Here is a 22,678-nt window from a genome sequence, read left to right as displayed (position 1 = left end):
AGGTATCAGTCGAGTGAACCTTCTCAGAACTGCTTCTAATACATTTATATCCTTTCTTAAATAAGGAGACCAAAACTATACATAGTACTCTCGATGTGGTCTCACCAACTGTAGCAAAACATCCCTACTTTTATATTCCATTCCCCTGGCAGTAAAGACTCTCAGGAAGGTATAATAATTCTCATAATGTTATTGGAATTTATTGTAGTGTAATAGTAGGGTCTGTGTCTATGTCTGTGTGTGTATGTGTGACTTAATTGAATTAAAGGCAGCTGGTCTGAAGGCTTTGATGTAACAGAGATAAGCTAGGTTAAGTAGGTAAACATAGATGTAAAGGGAATATTTGCATTTTTAAATAAACCAGACTAGATTGATTTCAAAGGAGGGATGAAATGTGTCACCTAGCCAGGAGAAGTTAAGAAACAGTGTGTTTATTTTTACCAAAGATTACTGGTAAAATTGGTACTATGAGAGATTTTTATTATTAGAGAGGTAAAGTCCAAAGACATAGTGAAACAATAGGAATTTGCATTCAAAGGGGGAAATATGGATAAAGGAGGGAAGGCTTCTAAGATCTAACAAGTGTGAAAAGCCATCAGCATCTAAGCCTCAAGCTGCTGTCTACAAAGAACTGAGGTAAAGAAAACTGACTTTGAATTGGATTGTTCAGGGTATCGTGTTTCTTTGTCTGGGTCTTTTAAAATCTACGTGTCGTACTGTTGCCTTAACGAAACTGGGAGTTAGATTAACTAGGGGAGTTAGAAGTTATTATAGTAGTAATTTGTTGATTTATGTATGTGCTTCAAATTATTTCTTCTATTAATAAAGGTTTAGTTTTGTAACAAACTTATAAGACCTGGTGCTCTTATTACTACTAAATTCAAGGCACGTGTCTCAAAATATATAAAAATTGCAAAACAAGTTGTGGTAGTTGTTTCAAGTTTCCCTCTGGCATTTAAGCAGCTCAGCATTTACCATGAGTTGTGCCGTAACAGACAACATTGCATTTGCCTTTCTAATCGCTTGCTGTATCTGCAAATTAACTTTTCCTGATTCATGTACCAGGACACCCAGTTCCCTCTGTACCACAGAGTTTTGCAATCTCTCTCCATTTAAATATGTTGTTTTTCTATTCTTCCTGCCAAAGTGGACAAGTTCACATTTTCCCACATTATACTCCATCAGCCAAATTTTTGCCCACTCACTTAACCTAACCATGTCCCTATGCAGACTCCTTATGTCCTCTTCGCAACTTACTTTCCTACCTATCTTTGTCTCATCAGTGAATTTAGTAACCATACATTTCGTCCCTTCATCAAAGTCATTGATATACATTGTAAATAGTCGAGGCCTGATCCTTGTGGCACTCCACTTGTTACATCTTACCAACCCGAAAATGACCCATTTACGCTACTCCCTGTTTAGTGTTAGTTAACCAATCCTCTATCCATGTGCGAATATGTTACCCCCTACACCATGATCTCTAATTTTGTATAGTATCCTTTTATTTGGCACCTTGTGTGATACCTTCTGGAAATCTAAGTACAGCACATCCACAGGTTCCCCTTTATCCACATTGCTTGTTACTTCCTCAAAGAACTCCAATAAGTTAGTCAAACATGATTTCCTTTTCACAGAACCATGTTGACTCTGCCTGATTGAATTAAGATTTTCTAAGTGCCCCACTTTAACCTCATTAATAATAGATTCCAGCATTTTCCCTATGACAGATGTTAAGCTAACTGGCCTGTAGTTTCCTGCCACTTCTTTTAAGACCCTAGGATGGTGTCATGGTCAGGCTGTTCATCCACTTTGCAGCCAGCACTTTCATCCACACAGGTTGCAAGATCCTCAAACCTATTGGACAATTGCAAAGGCTGAGGCTCCTCTACTTCTGCTTTCTGGGTCCCCATACCTACCTAACTTGCAGTCACACCCTCCTGTCCCTGACTACTGACCAAATCAGTAAACCGTATCCTAAGGGGTGTGACTGCTTCCTGATACAAAGTGTCCAGGTAATATTTCCCCTCCATGATGCATCACAGTGTCTACAGCTCGGCCTCCAGCTCAATGACTCTGATACTATCCTCATCAAACCTCCCTGTTACTTCCTCAAAAAATTCAATCAAATTAATCAGACACGACCTTCCCTTAACAGAACAATGCTGACTGCCCTTGATTAATCCGTGCATAAGTGACAACTTATCCTGTCTCTGAGAATTGATTCCAATAATTTGCCCACTACTGAGGTCAGAGTGACTGGCCTGTAGTTATTCGGTATATCCATCGCTCCCTTTTTAAAGAACGTTATCAGACCTCCATTGGTTCTCTGATGACTTCTGGAGAAACTTCATTACCCAATAAATGGTAAGAATGTGAAACTTGCTATCACAAGGAGTGATTGAGGCAAATCACATGGATTCTTTTAAGGGGAAACGAGATAAGTACATGAGGGAGAAAGGAGGGTATACTGATCCAGTCAGGTGAAATAAGGTGGGAAGAGGCTCCTGTGAAGCATAAACACCAACACAAATCTGTTGTGCTGAATAGCCTATTTCTGCACTCTAAATGATAGGTAATTCTACAAATGTAAATGTCACATTTAAGCTTCAATAGCGTTCTTGATGGTGCCAATCCACGACGTAGCAATATGAACATTATGTCACATAGCAGCCTCAGTAATGCTCTGTGAAAGATATCAATTGACATCTGGTGTTTTGCAGACAAGGAGAAAAAAGCTTTTCTTGATGAACTGCTTCAAGAACACAACAGGTTACGAGCCCTACACCTGTCACAGCGACTGAAGTTGAACTCTAACCTCTCCAAGCAAGCACAGAAATGGGCAGAGCATCTCATTGGCATCAATAGCCTCCAGCACAGTGGCACCGAGTATGGAGAGAATCTCTGGTATAAATGGAGCAGCAATGCAAAGCTACCAACAGGTATAGAGCTGATAGTTCGGCATGGTCCTCCACACAGCTGAGTGTTCAGAGTGACCTCTTACTGCCAGAGAGCTAAGTGTTCAGAGTGAACTCTCACTGCCAGAGAGCTGAGTGTTCAGAATGACCTCTCACTGCCAGAGAGCTGAATGTTCAGAGTGAGCTCTCACTGCCAGAGAGCTAAGTGTTCAGAGTGACCTCTCACTGCCAGAGCTGAGTGTTCAGAGTGACCTCTCACTGCCAGAGCTGAGTGTTCAGAGTGACCTCTCACTGCCAGAGAGCTGAGTGTTCAGAGTGACCTCTCAGATGTACAGGGGGTTGACTGAGTTATGAGAGCTACCACTGCAATAGCACGAAAATGAATAATGGATTGAGCTAATCATGAATTTGAGCACTGAGGGAGAGAGTGTAAAGGAAACTGTCCTTATATTCTGACATCTCTAGGTTAATTGGCCTCTTCCAGTATAGAAATTGAAAAATGGAAGTTTCCTATCCAATTTTAAAATTGGCATCTGCCACCATCCACCTCTTCTGCCACTGGAAGGTGACAAAATGGGCTCTCACTGGGCTAAAGTGGTATCTACAAGTCAGTATTTGTAAAACCAAGATGGATGTCAACTGACCATTTGATTGGCAGTGACCTTTAACATCCCTCAGTTACCATGCAGCCTTGAGCTGCTCTCAAAGATGGGCATGTAGATTTGAACTTGCTATGTGCAAATTGCCTGCTGTGTTTCCTACATTATATCAGCGACAATACTTCAAAGTTATATCAATGTCTGTAAACTGCACTGAGGTCATGAAAGGTGCTTTCTTTTGATTTAAAATTACCCTTGAGCTGAATAACATAAATTATTTTAGTTTGAATGTATAATTGTTTTTACTTCAAGGTTAAGTTAATACATTTATGATGGGAGGCGATGGCATAGTGGTATTGTCACTGGACTAATAATCCAGAGACCCAGGGTAATGCCCCAGGGACAAATCCCACCACGGCAGATGGTGGAATCTGAATTCAATAAAAAAGAACCTGGAATTAAAAGTCTAATGATAACCATGAAACCTTTGTCGATTGTTGTAAAAACCCATCTGGTTCACTAATGCCCCTTAGGAAATCTGTCGTCCTTACCTTGTCTGGCCTACATGTGACTCCAGACCCACAGCAATGTGGTTGACTCTTAACTGCCCTCTGAAATAGCAAGCTACTCAAGTAGTCACGAGAAAGAAATGAAACTGGACGGACCACCCGACATCAACCTAGGCACCAGAAACGACAACGGCAATTGTCGATTCTGCAAAGTCCTCCTTACTAATATGGGGGCTAGTGCCAAAATTGGGAGAGCTGTCTCACAGACTAGTCAAGCAACAGCCTGACATAGTCATCCTCACGGAATCTTATCTTACAGATAACATCCCAGACTCCACCGTGACCATCCCTGCCGGTGGGACAGACATACCCAACAGAGGTGGCAGCATAGTTGTCCTGGGAGTCCTCAACATCGACTCCGGACCCCATGAAGTCTCATAGCATCAGGTCAAACATAGGCAAGGAAACCTCCTGCTGATTACCACATACCGCCCCCCCTCAACTGATGAATCAGTGCTCCTCCATGTTGAATATTACTTGGAGGAAGCACTGAGGGTGGCAAGGGCGCAGAATGTACTCTGGGTGGGGAACTTCAATGTCCATCACCAAGAGTGGCTCGGTAGCCCCACTACAGACTGAGCTGGCTGAGTCCTAAAGGGCATGGCTGCTAGATTGGGTCTGCGGCAGGTGGTGAGGGAACCAACAAAAGGGAAAAGCATACTTTACCTCATCCTCACCAACCTGCCTGCCGCCGATGCATCTGTCCATGACAGCATCGATAGGAGTGATCACCGCACAGTCATTGTGGAGACCCTCCACCGTGCTAAATAGTATAGATTTCGAACAGATCTACCAACTCAAGACTGGGCATCCATGAGGCGCTGTGGACCATCAGCAGCAGCAGAATTGTACTCGAACACAATCTGTAACCTCATGGCCCGGCATATCCCCCACTCTACCATTACCACCAAGGAGATCAAGCCTGGTTCAATGAAAAGTGCAGGAGGGCATGCCAGGAGCAGCACCAGGCATTCCTAAAAATAAGGTGTCAACCTGGTGAAGCTAGAACACAGGACTACTTGTGTGCCAAACAGCATAAGCAGCATGTGATAGACAGAGCTGAGCGATCCCACAACTAACGGATCAGATCAACATCCAATCATGAATGGTGGTGGACAATCAAGCAACTCACTGGAGGAGGAGGCTCCACAAATATCCCCATCCTCAATGATAGAGGAGCCCAGCACAGTAGTGCAAAAGATAAGACTGAAGCATTTGCAAAAATCTTCAGCCAGAAGTACCGAGTGGATGATCCATCTCGGCCTCCTCCGGAGGTCCCCAGCATCACGGATGCCAGGCTTCAGCCAATTCAATTCACTCAATGTGATATCAAGAAACGGCTGAAGGCACTGGATACTGCAAAGGCTACAGCCCTGACAATGTTCGAGCAATAGTACTGAAAACTTGTGCTCCAGAACTTGCCATGCCCCTAGCCAAGCTGTTCCAATACAGCTACAACACTGGCAACTACCCAGCTATGTGGAAAATTTCCCAGGTGTGTCCTGTACACAAAAAGCAGGACAAATCCAACCCAGCCAATTACCGCCCCATCAGTCTACTCTCAATCATCAGTAAAGTAATGGAAGGGGTCATTAACAGTGCTATCAAGCGGCACTTGCTTAGCAATAACCTGCTCACTGATGCCCAGTTTGTGTTCCGCCAGGGCCACTCAGCTCCTGATCTCATTACAGCCTTGGTTCAAACATGGACAAAAGAGTTGAACTCCAGAGGTGAGGTGAGGGTAACTGCCCTTGACATCACGGCAACATTTGACTGAGTGTGGCATCAAGGAGCTCTAGCAAAACTGGAGTCAATGGGAATCAGGGAGGAAACTCTCCGTTGGTTGGAGTCATACCTAGCCCAAAGGAAGATGGTTGTGGTTGTTGGAAGTCAGTCATCTCAGCTCCAGGGCATCACTGCAGGAGTTCCTCAGTTCCCTAGGCCCAACCATCTTCAGCTACTTCATCAATGACTTTCCTTCCATCATAAGGTCAGAAGTGGGGATGTTTTTGATGATTGCAGAATGTTCAGCACCATTCACGACTCCTCAGATACTGAAGCAGTCCATATCCAAATGCAGCAAGACCTGGAAAATATCCAGGCTTGGACTGACAAGTGGCAAGTAACATTCACACCACACAAGTGTCAGGCAATGACCACCTCCAACAAGAGAGAATGCAACCATCGCCCCTTGATGTTCAATAGCATTACCATCACTGAATCCCCCACTATCAACATCCTCGGGATTACCATTGACCAGAAACTGAACTGGACCAGCCATATAAATACTGTGGCTACAAGAGCAGGTCAAAGGCTAGGAATCATGCGACGAATAACTCACTTCCTGACTCCCCAAAGCCTGTCCACCATCTACAGGGCACAAGTCAGGAGTATGATGGAATATTCCCCAGTTGCCTGGATGAGTGCAGCTTCCACAACACTCAAGGAGCTTGACGCCGTACAGGACAAAGCAGCCCGCTTGATTGGCACTACGTCCTTAAACATTCAGTCCCTCCACCACTGATGCACTGTAGCAGCAGTGTGTACCATCTACAAGGTACACTGCAGGAATTCGCCAAGGCTCCTTAGACATCACCTTCCAAACCCATGACCACTATCACCTAGAAGGACAAGGGCAGCAGATAGATGGGAACACCACCACCTGGAAGTTCCCCTCCAAGCCACACACTATCCTGACTTGGAAATATATCGTCATTCCTTCACTGTTGTTGGGTCAAAATCCTGGAACTCCCTTCCTAACAGCACTGTGGGTGTACCTACACCACACGGACTGCAACGGTTCAAGAAGGCAGCTCACCACCACCTTCTCAAGGGCAACTAGGAATGGGCAATTATTGCTGGCCCAGCCAGCGAATCCCACATCACATGAATTAATAAAAAAACAATATACGGTGGGAGCTGGTGCATAGTGTGGCAGGAAAGGAATGCAACAGCTGCAGGCTGCATTTGAGGTGCCCGCAGCTATATCACTATACCTACTCCCTCTCTTTGACCTACCCCTCAACCCATATACCCTTCCCTCCTCCTTGCTCTGCTGTCACTACAATAACAACTTGCATTCATGTAGAGCTTTTAACATGGTAAACATCCCAAGATGCTTCACAAGAGCTTAGTCAAACAAAACTTGACATTGAGCCACAAGAGAGGTAGGTTTTAGCGAGATTCCTGAAGGAAGAAAGAGATCGAGAGGTTTAGGGTGGGAATTCCAGAGCTGGGGATCTAGGTATCCAAAAGCACAGCCGCTGATGGTAGAGCAATGGATCCCCAAGAAGCCAGAATTGGAGGAGCACAGATACAGTGTTGAAGGGCAGAATGAGGTTACAGAAATAAGGAGGGGGCAAGGTCATGGAGCATTCGGATACACAGATGAGCATTTTAACAATGAGGCACTACCAGCTCAAAGCAGGTTAGTTAGCACAGAGGTAGTGGGTGAGTGGGACTTTACCTAACCTAGCTTTCAACCCCCATCTATTTATCCCAACTCCCACTCATTCCCCAAAGTCAAGGTAGAAGATCAAAGCTCTTCTCACCCTTAACTAATTTGGCTACTCCTGTTCCTTTCTCTTGCCCTCTCTTCCTATCTGTGTTTCTCAAAGCGGGCTTGCCTGATTCCAATTTTGATAAAAAGTTTCCAGGGAAAATGGTTTAAAATGCATAGCTGGAAAATTACTTGTAGCGTGAAGCTAATTTTCTGACAGATGCTCAGGACGAGCTTCCCACCAAGAAGGACAAATACAAGTGAATTAGGAACTGGCACCAAGCTTCTGTTACAAAAGCCTGCAGGGTGTTAGGTGGATGAAAAGGTCAAGGGAGTTGAAGAGTTGCAGTTTTAAAATTTTGGGAAAAAATGTGCCCGAGGAGCAGATGGTGCATTGAGTCTAACACATTTGATGTCAAACCAGTATGAAGCAGAAAGGAGAACGAGTATGGAATTACATAGTACTTCACAATAAAAACAGGTCATTCAGGCCAACGGGTCTATGTGATGTTCCGTACACTCCTCCTCTCACCCTCTTCATCTAATCCTATCATCATAATATTCCCTTACTTTCTCGCTCATGTGTTTACCTAGCTTCCTCTGAAATGCATCTATGCTTTTCATCTCAATTGCTCCTTATGATAATGAGTTCCAGATTTTCAGCACTGTCTGGTTAAGCAAGTTTCTCCTGGTCTCCTTATTGGATTTATTAGTGATTAACTTACATTTAGAGCCCCTGGTTTTGATCTGACTTTCCCTACAAGTGGAAACATCTTCTCTACATCTATCCTATCAAACGCTGTCATGAATATCTTTGTTTTATTTTAGGGACCGAAGTGAGTGAAGCCTGGTACAGTGAAATCAAGAAATACAACTTCAGTGATCCGGGTTTTAAGAGTGGGACAGGTGAGAGAAAAAGATTCAATGGAAAGCACAAGACTTTTGAGAGAGAGACACACAATGAAAGCCAGAGAGTGAGAAAGAGGAAAAGAGACAGATTTGTTGTTTATTGCACTGTGTAACACTAACATATGCTCAACTGCAGACAGCCATTATTACACTAACTTTATTTACACCTCCCCAACAGAGAGGGCAGCAGGGAGAGCAATCTTACAAAATGCTCAGATCTTGCAATCTACTACAAGATAGAGGCAGAGTCAGGTGATAGAGTTACATTAGAGAGAGATGCAGTGAGACAGACAAAACACCACCACCTGCAAGTTCCTCTCTAAGTCAGAGAATGTTCTGATTTGGATTCCATCACCACCTTTGGGTCAAAGTCCTGGAAGTCTCTATCTAGCAGCACTGTGAGTGACTGCAACAGTTCAAGAAGGAGGCTCACCACCACCCCCTCTAGGACAATTAGGGATGGGCAATAAATGCTGGCCTTGCCAATGACACTCACAACCCATGAACAAATAAAAAAGAGAGGCAGTGTTACATGAGAGAAAGACAGCTGGAGAGATAGCAGAACATATAAGCAAATAGATTCAAAAAGATACACAAGGCACCAGATAAAATCTCAGAGAGATATGAGTTAATGTTCTTCTCAGTACCCAACAGATCAACACTTCTGTAAGGCCCTGCACCAACATAACAATGGACCATGTAATCATCTTGTCCCGTGCCATTAATAGGGCCAAGGCACACTCCCACTGAAGGATTTTGTGAACCACAACTGGTTCCTACCCCATTTTATGGAACGACTAATGAATCCTATCTGTGCAATTGTGCACAAATTCATCAATAGTGATACCTGCCATGGACCTGGTGGCAAATCCAGAGACATTGGCACCTCAGACCACACTGCAGCCACAACTCCAAAGATATAAGCACCACAGTACACCACTGGCACAGATCTTAAGCTCAATTGAAATATCTGCTGCAAGTGCTTCAATGACTGCTATAGATTTTCAGTCTTCAATCTACTGGGCAATTGGACTGAGCGAGTCATGACATATACCCGTCCCCCGGTCTGCGCTTAGGAGGTACGAAGAAGAGCTCTGACTGGAGTAGGCATGGATAAGGTTCATGTCTCAAGGTGACCTGAAATCCAACCCATCGTGCAGCCACCAACAATAAATGAAAGACTATAAGATTTTGAGTGCAGGAATCATAGATACCTAAGATAAGCAGTCGAGTATTTACAGGTAATTTTAAGAAGCAACAGTTTAGATATGATGCATTACACAGGAAAAGTATACGACCCATAGCAGGTGGAAATGGTTTACTGATTCCAGAAGACGAACGGATGGTTAAGCACAATGTGCGTTGATCTCAATAGCTTGTGATGGCAGCATTCTGCTCTCTGGTCAAAGTGTTGGGGAACTCTTCCTCCAGTCTTCCCCCATCTTCCCTGGTCCATCATCCATCTGAAGAAGGTGGGGACGTGACAAGGGGACAGAATCATCCCAGATTTGCACTAAGTGCGGTAGCGGGCAGGTAAAACAACGTTCCTGCGGGTTTTCACGCCGTATCGTCCCAAGCCCGCCAAGGGTTTGCCAATACTTATGCATTCCCAGGAAACACGTCATTTCCACGGCGGGAGGGTGGGCTCTCATTCGTCCGCCGTGCCATCGCCTCACCGCTTCAGCATGCTGGGCGCCATATTTAAAGTGCAGCCGTGCACACACCTCTCAGTGCTTCCAGCTCATGACTGCTGCAAAGAAGACATGGCCCTGAAAGGCAAGAAAACTGCAGCCCCAGGTTCAGTGATGCATTCCTCGAACACCTTTTGGACACAGTGGGGGCCCATCACGATGTCCTCTACACCCACTCTGGCCGCAGATGGGCAGCGGCATGACCAACCAGGCTTGGGAGGCAGTGGCAGCGTTGGTCAGTGCCAACGCCCTTCAAAAAAGGACAGTCACCCAATGCCACAAGAGGATGAATGATCTCCTTGTGAGTCACTCTTCTCATCATTCTCAACTCACACTCACAAACCCATCACACATTCACAGTGATCTCACTCACTGCCAGTTCAAGGGACATCACCATTCACTCTCTCACACTCACCTTCAATTGTCCTCATCCCATCCATGGGACCACTCACCACCCACACATGCCAGGCAGACTTATCATCTAGCCTGGCAGGCGTTCTGCTTACACTCTCTCCATCTGTATTCATGCAGGACAAGCTGGCACAGAATAAAAGGGAGAGGCCGCAGACTGGTGGAGAATGCCTGAAATCAAGGCCCTCACAGACTTTGAAAACAGAGCCATCCAGCTGGCTGGCGAGGATCTGGACCGGTCCTGTGCTGACGGTGAGGTCAGTGGAGCTCTACCAAGTGAGGGTCCAGCAGTGCAACATCCATCAGACAACCATGCTGTGAATGGTGTGTCCTGTTTCACAGGCCGCTGCCATGTACTAATTATCTCTCCTTGTTTCTGCAGGCACATCTGGGAAACAGCCGGAGTCCACGACCCAGGGCCTCCAATCAAGCCCCGAAGAAACCTCTGAAGAGGAATCTGAAGGCACCCTCCTTGCAGACCCATCACAGCGCTCACCCACACCCTCCACCAGCGCAGAGGCACACACCTTGGTGGGACCTAGCTTTTCAATAGCCTCAGGGTCACAATCTGGTGAGCACATCGCACCCTATGATCCACAGCAGACGGTGGCAGGGACTTCCCAGATGTCCGGCACTCAGAGGACTGCTGGAGGCCAGAAATTTGCTGAGTCCGAGTCAGATGACGAGCCTCTGGACTTGGTCATGTCACTGTTGCCGGAGCTGCAAAGGCAAGCTCGGGAATATGGATGGGCAGTAAATGCTGGCCCAGCCAGCGAAGCCCACCTCCCATGAATGAATTTAAAAAATAATCAGGAAGGGATGTCTGCTGCACTCCTCAGATTGTAAGGCACAATGGAGGAGTCCATCTGCTTTCAGTCTGAGGTGATAGCGCCAGCATGCCAATGCACCAAGGTCAACACTAGTAGAATGGTGGCTGCCTTGGAGATCTTGGTCCAGGACGTCGTTCCTACATTGCTGTATGGGCTGAATTCCATCGCTGACACCATAGTTGACCTCCAACAGAGTACGCGAGAGGGGTGCGGCTCAATCTCACTCCATCTTCCCCTTCTCCTCAAGGAGTCAGCCAGGGGCCCTCGGGTACCCATAGGGAGGAGGATCATCCACCTAGATGACTCCGGGAGTGTCCAACCCATCTGAATCCCCTCTTCCTGTGACCTCTGCAACTCTAGTTCCCCATGCCGAGGAGGGTTCCACTGCCACACAGCAGGACCCTGAAAGCAGGCAGGTGCCCTCCAGGTCTTGGCCCTCCAGAGGATGCGCACCAAGATCATCACAGACAGGGCATAGCCGTCAGCAGGCTGCCTCCACCTCCGCTGTGGATGGGCGGGGAGCACCAAGAGGTAGTGGCAGGGTTAGGAAAGTGAAGAAGATGTAGTTGAGCAGCCTGGGCATGGGTGTTAATCACTTGTACATACCGTTCACTATTGTCAATAAGCTCCCAAAAATGTCTCTCTGTCTATGGTTCCTTGTTCTGATGAGCGGTGTTCATGTCACTCAGATGTGAATCCTTTCCGCATAAGATAAAGGCAGGTGTCTCAGTTCAGGGCCTCTTCCCTGTGCCTTGTGCAACCTTCAGACCAAAGTGATGGTCCAGCATCACACTCCCTGGACACATTACTGATGCCTGCGCCTCGATGGTGCTTGTCATTGCTGCCAGAATGTTGTGGGCAGGCGCCATAAAGTTCCGTCATTCTGTGTGCTCTTAGCACCTTTAAGGTGGGGCTGGTCCCCATCTCTTCAGCATCTGTGACCAGTGATGCTGTGCTCCTGAAAGGGTCAGGTGCTGAAGGCAGACAATGGATCTGGAGCTTCTAAAGTTTCACGGCTGCATCTCCATGGTATGACCCTAATCACAGAGTGCAAGCAAGCTGCCCTCGGCCAGACAGGAGTCAGACATTCTCAGAGGCTATGTGAAGATCTATGGAGTGTCCTCACTGCATGTCGTCATCATCCTCCTGCAGTCGAACGACTATTAGGTCCTTCACTGCGTCTCCATGACAGGAGTATAAGCACAGAGGGTATGTGCCTTGCCAAAAGCCAGACTGGAGTCAAACATTCACAGATGCAATGCAAGGATCTATGGGGGTCTCCTCGCTGCATGTCATCATCATCCTCCACAAATCTAGCAGCTATAAGGGCCTCCCGAGCGCGCCTCCCTTGTCTGGCCAGTGTGAGGACCTCGTCCCCGTCATCGCAGCCTTCAAGGACCTCCTCACCCTCATCCCCGTCAGAGTCCTCCTCATCCGAGGGGGCCTCCAGCTCCTCCATCTCCTCCTCAGCCAGCTCCTCTCCCCATTGCAGCGCCAGGTTGCAAAGGGCACAGCAGGCGACAACGATGCTTGACACCCTCTGTAGACTGTATTGCAGGGCTCCACACGACCGGTCCAGGCACCGGAACCTTTTCAGCATCCCGATAGTTTGCTCTACCAAGTTGCGAGTTGCAGCATGAGCCTCATCTGCTGCAGTCTGAGGCCGCCACACCGAGTGTCATCAGCCACGTCCTTTGCGGGTAGTCCTTGTCCCCAAGGAGCCATCCCTGCAGATTCTGTGGACCCTGGAATACGTCAGGGATGTGTGACCGACCGAGAATATAGGAGTCGTGCACATTCCCTGGAAACAGTGCGCAGACCTACAGGATGCGTTTGTGGTGGTCATGCACCAGCTGCACATTCAGCGAATGGAAGCCCTTGCGGTTGATGTAGTTGACCACGTGTTGTAGCAGAGATCTGAGCGCCACGTTAGTGCAGTCGATGGCACCCTGCATCTGTGGGAAATCTGAGATCTGGGCAAATCCAATCGCTTTTGCATCCTGGCTGTCCTGGTCCCAGGTGAAATGCACAAAGTTGTGTGCCCTCGTGAAGATGGCACCCGTGACCTCATGGATGCATTTGTGAGTGGAGGCTCGTGATGTCCCACAGAGGTCACCTGTGCCATAAAAATTCAGCACCGCTTTTACTTTCATGGCCACTGACAGTGGATGCCCTCCATGTCCCTGTGGCACCAAATCTTCAGCAGATCCTTGCAGATGACAGATGTGACCGACCAGTTCCCTGGACATGCGCAGTCTTCGGCTACACTAGTTCTCGGTCATCTGCAGGAATGAAAGGCGGCATCTATGGACTCTCGGTGTCGCTAAGTGCCGACTAGCGACGGCTCACTGTGGCTCTTCAGCAGTATGTGTGGGAGCCCCAGCCTTCTTCCTGAGGGTGTTGCTCCTCCCTCTGCGCAGCCAGGCGCCTCAGTCACTCCTCCTCCATCGTCTCCGCTCTCTGTAAGCCACAAGTCATACAGCTAGTTCACCAGGCTCCATGATCCTGATGTACTCTTCCTGCAGGATGAAAGTCAGAGACACGTGGTTAGCATGGGTGTACTAAGAACCTGTCCTGGTTAAATGTGCCAGCCCCTTAACGCTTCCCGGAGAGTGCTGGCCACCACTTGGATGGCCAGAGATTACGCGCTGCATGGCTGCCCGAATCCCTACCCACCTCCGTCCCACTCCACCTGACCGATTGGCAGCAGCTTTGCCCATTGGACTGCATGCTGTGCTCTCAGCTCAGGCACAGGCATTCTCCTAACCCACATTGCAAAGCTGCACTGTTAGCTTGAACCATGGGGGACATTGGTCCAAACCAGGATGCTGACATTTCAAGGGGCTGTGAGCACCTCCACCAGTGACTGCTGCACGGCCAGCTTTAGCAAGGAGATTGTACAACGTGCCCAGTTGTCCAAGTGTTCTTCAGTCCACTAAAACGCTCATTACTTCGCAGTCTGTGCTCGAGGGGTGAAAAGCTGTAGAGCACTTGGTGGCACTTTGATGCCTCAGCATTGCTTGAGTGGGCAGATAAGCTAGAAGCCCAACTCCAGTCATATCGATGGCCGCGCTTGAACTGTCTCAGCTGCAGAGGAATGGTCACTATATATAAGGTGTCCCTAATGTGTGGCCACTTCCCTCACCCACCCTACCCCCACCGTGAATGCTCGTACGTTACATTCAACCACAAGGCAGCCCTAGCACGCCTCCCCCCCGCCCCCCAAGTCACCTCAACCGCAGGGCTGCCCTTTCCCCCCCCCCCCCCCCCCCCCCCCCCCACAAGGCACCTGAACCACAGGGCTGCCCTTACCCACAGCCCCTCCCAACATGCTTCAAGGCTTGAAATCCAACAGATGACCCTCGTGAGTGCTGCACAACGCTACTGTGCACTCTCTTCCGAGTTCCCCTCAAAGTGCAGCCCGCCAAGTGTATGCCTTTAATATGCTGTTGTGAAACACATCGGAGTGCTTTCCTGCCAACGTGGACGGACGATCCAGCTGGAGGTGGGGGGACAATTCCAGCGGGCAGGCCTAATAATGATATGCTGTCGGTTCAGCAATGTTTGTAGAGTCTACTGACTGCAATGCGGGGAGCACAATCTTTGTGACCTTTATCTCAATCTTGTCTTGGTCCCTGACTCGTTAGAATTGTTTTTGGTATTTTTCAGAGAGAGAGAGAATCAATGCTGTGCCAGCTAACTCCATTAGAGCTCCATGCAGTTCTAAAAGTACCCATTTCCTAAAGGCCTTATTATTACAGTTCCCCACATCGAGAAGGAAATATCCTTATTGTCTGCTCACAGCTAATTTTTAACTAACATGGTTATTTCTAAAGTACAAGTTTGTTTGCCTAATTTCTTGATTATATATTGTAGATAACATACTAATGCTACTAGAATTATCTGATTATGACCAAATTGGATTGGCACTCCCCACTAGCAGATCACCTCACTCAGTGATATTCCTTAATAATTTCTAATGCATAAACTAATTTCCCTAATTTGTTATTCTTTTTCAGGAGTGCTGTTAATTTCTAGGCTATTAACATATCCATACATATAATTAAAGCAACAGATTATACATGGATTTAAAACTCTCCAGCTCTGCCTTCGCCTGTATCCGTCTTGTGAATAATTCTTATTAAGTCCATAGCTTTCAATTGACCCAACCCAAAATTCCTTTTTCTTTAATATTACTCCTTCTGACCATTACCATCTTAATTGTCTTAGTCAGTTTCTGTATGGTCTATGGAGTATGTGTCAGTGCCTTGATCGTTCAAAAGATGTTTTCTTACTCTTCAGGCCATATTAACCATTTTGTGTCATGAGGTAGCCAAGCGTGTCTGCGACCCCTTCTTCAGCTTCACCATGCACTCTCACATGTTAGTGACTTCACACATAACAAATCACTTCTGCACGTTCACACCAGTGTCCCAATTCCTTTTTTTAAATCCTCTGCTGGAATTTCACATTCATAAGTCATCTTCACACATATCCTTATCTGCTGGATGGGGTCTTCAGTGATTTTTCTTTCCCAAAGCTTTAATCTCAACAATGGTTATTTGCCACTTCATTATTCGCCGTAGTATCCAAACCAGAGACAGCATTTAAAAGCTCCCTGTAAGAAATAGGGACCTTTAAGAAATGGTACTTTTAGAACTGTTTGGAACTCTAATGGAATTAGCTGGCGCAGCATTAATTCTCTCCCTCTCGCGCTCTCTCACTGAAAAAAACCCATAAATAATTCTAAGGAGCCAGGGGCCAAGTCAAGGTAGAACTAAAGGTCACAAAGATTATGACCCTCGCATTGAGGTCACTAGACTCTACAAACATTTCTGAACCAATAGCAGGAAGCCTTCTGCTGGCCTTGTGTACCTCTATATCTAGCAAATCTTGCACAGCATGCGGTAAACAAAAAACATGACATCAAGCCAAAGTGGTGGCGAGGGAAGAGAGGAGGTGACCACCCTGATATCTTAGCTACCTGTCCTGTATTCATTGGTCAGAAGGCTTTGAATGGGTGATTGACACAGGGTAAACTACCAGCCCCTAGAAATAAAGTATATTAACGAGTGCTTGGAGACAGGTGGCAGGCCTTGTCACTTCCCACCTTCTTCAGATGGAAGATGGACCAGGGAAGATGGAGGAAGACCAGGGGAATTGTTCCCTAACACTTAAACTAGAGAGCAGAATGCTGCCATCACAAGCTACTGAGATCAACACACTGTGTCAACCGTTTGCTCGTCTTCTGGGATCAGTGTAGCGCTCCCCACTGTCATGGTAAATACTCGAATGCCTGTCTTAGGTATCTGTGGCTCCCGAACTCAAAATCTTACAAGTCAATGCAGTAAAATGTGAGTGGAACCAGCCAACCATTGTAGTAGTGGTAAAGCCATATTCAACAGCCAACACACCTGCCCCTCCAATCCCATTATCTCCAATTGAAATCCAGAGGCCGGTCACTACACTTACTCTTCCACCTTGGAGTCACTTAGGAGTCGCAGGTTGGGATTAAAAAGGTACAGGTGGTATACACTGTCACTAAGGAGAAGCATGAACTTGGCTTGGACTTCCTCGAGTATAGAATGTTGAGGCATGATCTAAGTGAGGTATTTAAAATGAAAAAAAGAATACAATAGGGTAAATACAGAGAAACTATTTTCTCAGGTGAGGGAAACCAAGAATCACAGTGCAGAAGAGGCCCTTCGGCCCATCGAGTCTGCACCGACACATGAGAAACACCTGACCTACCTTCCTAATTCCATTTACCAGCACTTGGCCCAAAGCCTTGAATGTTATGACGTGCCAAGTGCTCATCCAGGTACTTTTTAAAGGATGTGAGGCAACCCGCCTCCACCACCTTCCCAGGCAGCGCATTCCAGACCGTCACCACCCTCTGGGTAAAAAGGTTTTTCCTCACGTCCCCCCTAAACCTCCTGGCCCTCACCTTGAACTTATGCCCCCTTGTGACTGACCCTTCAACTAAGGGGAACAGCTGCTCCCTATCCACCCTGTCCATGCCCCTCATAATCTTGTACTCCTCGATCAGGTCGCCCCTCAGTCTCCTCTGCTCCAACGAAAACAACCCAAGTCTATCCAACCTCTCTTCATAACTTAAATGTTTCATTCCAGGCAACATCCTGGTGAATCTCCTCTGCATCCCCTCCAGTGCAATCACATCCTTCCTAAAATGTGGCAACCAGAACTGCACACCGTACTCCAGCTGTGGCCTCACTAAGGTTCTATACAACTCCAACATGACCTCCCTATTTTTGTAATCTGTGCCTCGATTGATAAAGGCAAGTGTCCCATATGCCTTTTTCACCATCCCACTAACATGCCCCTCTGCCTTCAGAGATCTATGGACACTCACGCCAAGGTCCCTTTGTTCCTCAGAACTTCCTAGTGCCATGCCGTTCATTGAATACTTCCTTGTCAAATTGCTCCTTCCAAAGTGTATCACCTCACATGTTTCAGGGTTAAATTCCATCTGCCACTTATCTGCCCATTTGACCATCCCGTCTATATCTCCTGTAGCCCAAGACACTCAACCGCACTGTTAACCACCCAGCCAATCTTTGTGTCATCCGCAAACTTACTAATCCTACCCCCCCACATAGTCATCTATGTCATTTATATAAATGACAAATAATAGGGGACCCAGCACAGATCCCTGTGGTACGCCACTGGACACTGGCTTCCAGTCACTAAAGCATCCTTCTGTCATCACCCTCTGCCTCCTACAACTAAGCCAATTTTGAATCCACTTTATCAAATTACCCTGTATCCATGTGCATTTGCCTTCTTTATAAGTCTCCCATGTGGGACCTTGTCAAAGGCTTTGCTGAAATCCATATAAACTACATCAACTGCACTACCCTCATCTACACACCTGGTCACCTCCTCAAAAAATTCAATCAAATTTGTTAGGCATGAACTCCCTTTGACAAAGCCATGCTGACTATCCCTGATCAAACTGTGCCTCTCCTAGTGGAGATAGATACTCTCCTTCAGAACTTTCTCCAATAGTTTCCCTACCACTGACGTGAGACTCACTGGCCTGTAGTTCCCTGGCTTATCTCTACAACCCTTCTTAAATAGCGAAAGCACATTAGCTGTTCTCCAGTCCTCTGGCACCTCCCCCGTGGCCAGAGAGGAATTAAAAATTTGGGTCAGAGCCCCTGCGATCTCCTCCCTTGCCTCCCTCAGCAGTCTGGGACACAAATCATCTGGACCTGGAGATTTGTCCACTGTTAAGCCTGCCAACACCTCCAATGCCTTGTCACTCCCTGTATCATTTTGTTCAAGAACCTCACAGTCTCTCTCCCCGAGTTCAATACCTTCATCCTCATTCTCTTGGGCGAAGACGGATGTGAAGTATTCATTTAACACTCTAGCGATGTCCTCTGGCTCCACCCATAGATTGTCCCCTTGGTCCCTTATGGGCCTTTATGGGGACACAATCTTAAAATTGGAGCTGGATCATTCATGAGTGCAAGCCAGATGTATTTTATGCACCAAAGGCTGTGGATACTGGGACAATTGCAGCTTTCAAAACTGAGATTTTTGTTAGGAATATGGATCAAAGACGAGCAAATGAACTTAAGACACAGATCAGTCATGAGATGATTGAATGGAAGAAGAAGCTCAATCAACTGAATGACCTACCCTTGTTTCTATGTGAACACTATGGCAAAAAGAGTAGAATTATATACGAATAGCACAAAGTAATCAAAAAAAAACTGGTGATGCTTTATTTGAAATTTGTCCCAAGACTTTCTTATTGGGCAACATAACGTAGCAGCATCACAAAGTATGCAAGTGGACAGGAGTTGAAAAAATGCCAAGAAGCACAGGCATTGTTAGATGTAAAAAGTTTGAGGTCCGTCTATTTCACCTATCCCCTGGTGGTGACATGACACAATGACAATGCAGTTGTTGATTGATAGAGATTGATTACTATGATTAATGAGAGAGACCAATGAGAGAATCTGGAATTGTTTTTTTTTTAATTCATTTACAGGATGTGGGGCTCGCTGGCTAGGCCAGCATTGATTCCCCATCCCTAATTGCCCTTGAGAAGGTGGTGAGCTGCTTTCTTGAACCGCTGCAGTCCCTGTGGTATACGTACACACACAGTGATGTTAGGGAGGGAGTTCCAGGATTTTGACCCAGCAACAGTGAAGGAACATGGTATATTTCCAAGTCAGGATGGTGAGTGGTTTGGAGGAGAACTTCCAGGTGGTGGTGTTCCGATCTATCTGCTACCCTTGTCCTTCTAGATGGTAGTGGTCATGGGTTAGGAAGGTGCTGTCTAAGGGGTCTTGGTGAGTTTCTGCAATGCATCTTGTAAACGCACTGCTGTTGCTGTTCATCGGTGGTGGAGGGAATGAATGTTTGTGGATGGGGTGCCAAGCAAGCGGGCTGCTTTGTCCTGGATGGTGTCAAGCTCCTTGATACTGTTGGAACTGCATTCATCCAGGCAAGTGGAGACTATTCCATCACACTCTTGACTTGTGCCTTGTAGATGGTGGACAGGCTTTGGGGAGTCAGGAAATGAGTTACTCACCGCAGGATTCCTAGCCTCTGACCTGCTCTTGTAGCTACAGTATTTATATGGCTAGTCCAGTTCAGTTTCTGGTCAATGGTAACACCCAGGATGTTGATAGTGGGGGATTCAGCGATGGTAATGCTATTGAACATCAAAGGGCGATGGTTAAATTCTCTTTTGCTGGAGATAATCATTGCCTGACACTTGTGTGGCCCAAATGTTATTTGCCACTTGTCAGCCCAAGCCTGGATATTGTCCAGGTCTTGCTACATTTGGACGTGGACTGCTTCAGTATCTGAAGAGTCACGATTGGTGCTGAACATTGTGCAATCATCGGCGAACATCCCCACTTCTGACCTTATGATGGAAGGAAGGTTATTGATGAAACAGCTGAAGATGTTTGGCCTAGGACACTACCCTGAGGAACTCCTGCAGTGATGTCCTGGAACCGAGATGTTTGACCTCCAACAACCACAATCATCTTCTTTTGAGCTAGGTATGACTCCAACTGGTGGAGAGCTTTCTCCCGGATTTTCATTGACTCCAGTTTTGCTCGGGTTCCTTGATGCCACACTCGGTCAAATGCTGCCTTGGTGTCAAGGGCACTCACTCTCACCTCACCTCTGGAGTTCAGCTCTTTTGTCCATGTTTGAACCAAGGCTGTAATGAGGTCAGAAGCTGAATGGCCCTAGCGTAACCCAAACTGAGTGTCAGTGAGCAGGTTATTGCTAAGCAAGTGCTGTTTGATAGCACTGTTGATGATCCATTCCATTGTTTTACTAATGATGAAGAGTAGACTGATGGGGCGGAATTGGCTGGGTTGTGTACAGGACATACCTGGGCAATTTCCCACATTGCCGGGTAGATGTCTATGTTGTAGCTGTACTGGAACAGCTTGGCTAAGGATGCAGCAGGTTCTGGAGCACAAGTTTTCCGTACTATTGCCGGAATATTGTCTTTGGAGCAAACAAGTTAAAGGGGAGATTTAATAAAGGTGTTCAGAGTTACGAAGGGCTTTGATTGAGTAAAGAAAGAAAACCTTTTACCACTGGCAAGCTGGTCAGCAACAGAGGAGACAAATTATAGGTAATTGGCAAAAGAAGCAGAGAGAAGGTGAGGAGATTTTTTTTTTACACAGCGAGATGTTGTGGTTTGGAATAAATTGTTTGAAAAGGCAGTTAAAGCAATTCAATTGTAACTTCTGAAAGGGAAGTGGATAGATATTTGAAAGGGAAAAAATCTGCAGGGCTATGGGGAAAGACGCTGGGGAGTGAGACTAATAGCACAGCTCTTTCAAAGATTTGTTACAGGCACAATGGGCCAAATAATTTCCTTCTTTGCTGTAAGATTCTATAAATTTGTCTATAACAAACTCTGACATGATGCAAGGAAAACCACAGTGGAGGAGAGTTTCAGGAACCATAGGCCCAAAGTCACCTGTTCCTCCCAAGCATACTACATTAACTACATCCTGTTTCAAACAACTCAATCTGTATTCACAAACTTTATTTTCTGAATTAAATTTATTTAGTTTTATTTGAATGAACCCACGTTGTGAATATTGTCAGAGGGAGAACATTGGGGATGATGTTTTCAACTCACTTGATTGAATACATGTGAAAGAAGGGGTCTGTTCCCCTGCTGGAACATAAAGTGGGTAGTCCAAACAGGTTAACATTTGATGGGTTAAAGTTTCAAGTACACAATGCACTTTCTGGTGCCTCATCCCATGGCCATTACCCATGTGTGAGCTTTGATGGTGAGTGTTGCACAGATATTACACCAATGGGCAACATAAACAAGTTCGATATTCTCCATACATAATGTCCACACGAATGCCCTTTCAGCTATAGGAGCACAAAATCTAGGCTGACAGTCTCAGTGGCTTACTAAAGAAGTGCTGAGCTGTGGAGGCAACGTCTTTAAGATGAGCTGTTAAACTAAAGTCCCATCTGCCCTCTCGGGTGAGGGTAAAAGATCCCATGGCACTCTTCGAAGATGATCAGGGTATTCTCCCCGGTGTCCTGATCAATATTCATCTCTTAACCAACATCACGAAAACAAATTTATTGGTCATTATCATATAATTGTGGGCTGTCTGAGCTCTCTGTGCACTAATTGGCTCCCACATTTCCTACAGCACACAATGACTACATTTCATAATGTATTTCATTGGCTGTGAAGTGCTTTAGAACAGCCCGAGGTTGTGATTGTCTCTGTAGAAATATAGAAAAAGTCTTTCTTTTTGTGCTGATTCCAGGGCACTTCACCCAGCTGGTGTGGAAGGCATCAAAAGAGATGGGTGCTGGCTGTGCGACAGATGGGAAGGGCACGTTCATGGTGGTGGCAGTTTACAATCCACCAGGAAATATCACCAATCCTGGCTACTTCAAGGACAATGTTTCACCTCCCAGTAAAAATTGACAAAGAAGGAAGAGGAATGGAGTCAATTGCCAGACACAGTTGTACCGTACACCAAAACCACTGGGATTACTGGTACTCTCATTTGGGACTTAATTAGAATTTTAAATAAGATTTCTTTCCAGGCTTTGTGTGATTTTACTATGATATAGCTTTAACAATACCATGCAGATAACACCAACATACAGAAGATTGCACATCCCGGATTTCCTTCATTCCATCATTGGCGTCCATGCCTTTAGCTGCCTGGCTCTAATTCTCTTGCTGAACCTCTCCACCA

At 46.3% G+C, this 22,678-nt stretch overlaps 1 protein-coding gene across 5 annotated transcripts in view; it reads left to right on the top strand.

The window, feature by feature from the left end:
* The window catches only part of glipr2 (GLI pathogenesis-related 2), a 97,706-nt gene extending 75,257 nt beyond the window's left edge, over positions 1-22,449 (top strand). For 4 of the 5 annotated variants that reach the window (XM_078550419.1, XM_078550423.1, XM_078550421.1 and 1 more), the window contains 3 exons: positions 2,724-2,942; positions 8,414-8,491; positions 22,238-22,449. In XM_078550419.1, coding sequence (XP_078406545.1) covers positions 2,724-2,942; positions 8,414-8,491; positions 22,238-22,401 — 461 coding nt within the window. In that variant the 3' untranslated portion in view covers positions 22,402-22,449. The remainder of the gene's footprint in view (positions 1-2,723; positions 2,943-8,413; positions 8,492-22,237) is intronic. The other variant, XM_078550424.1, reaches the window with a different exon arrangement.
* Positions 22,450-22,678: the final 229 nt, after the last annotated feature.

The sequence above is a fragment of the Cetorhinus maximus genome, chromosome 10 (assembly GCF_964194155.1).
Source record: "Cetorhinus maximus chromosome 10, sCetMax3.hap1.1, whole genome shotgun sequence".
Classification (NCBI taxonomy): Eukaryota; Metazoa; Chordata; class Chondrichthyes; order Lamniformes; family Cetorhinidae; genus Cetorhinus; species Cetorhinus maximus.
This window is presented reverse-complemented; position numbering and strand designations above follow the sequence as displayed.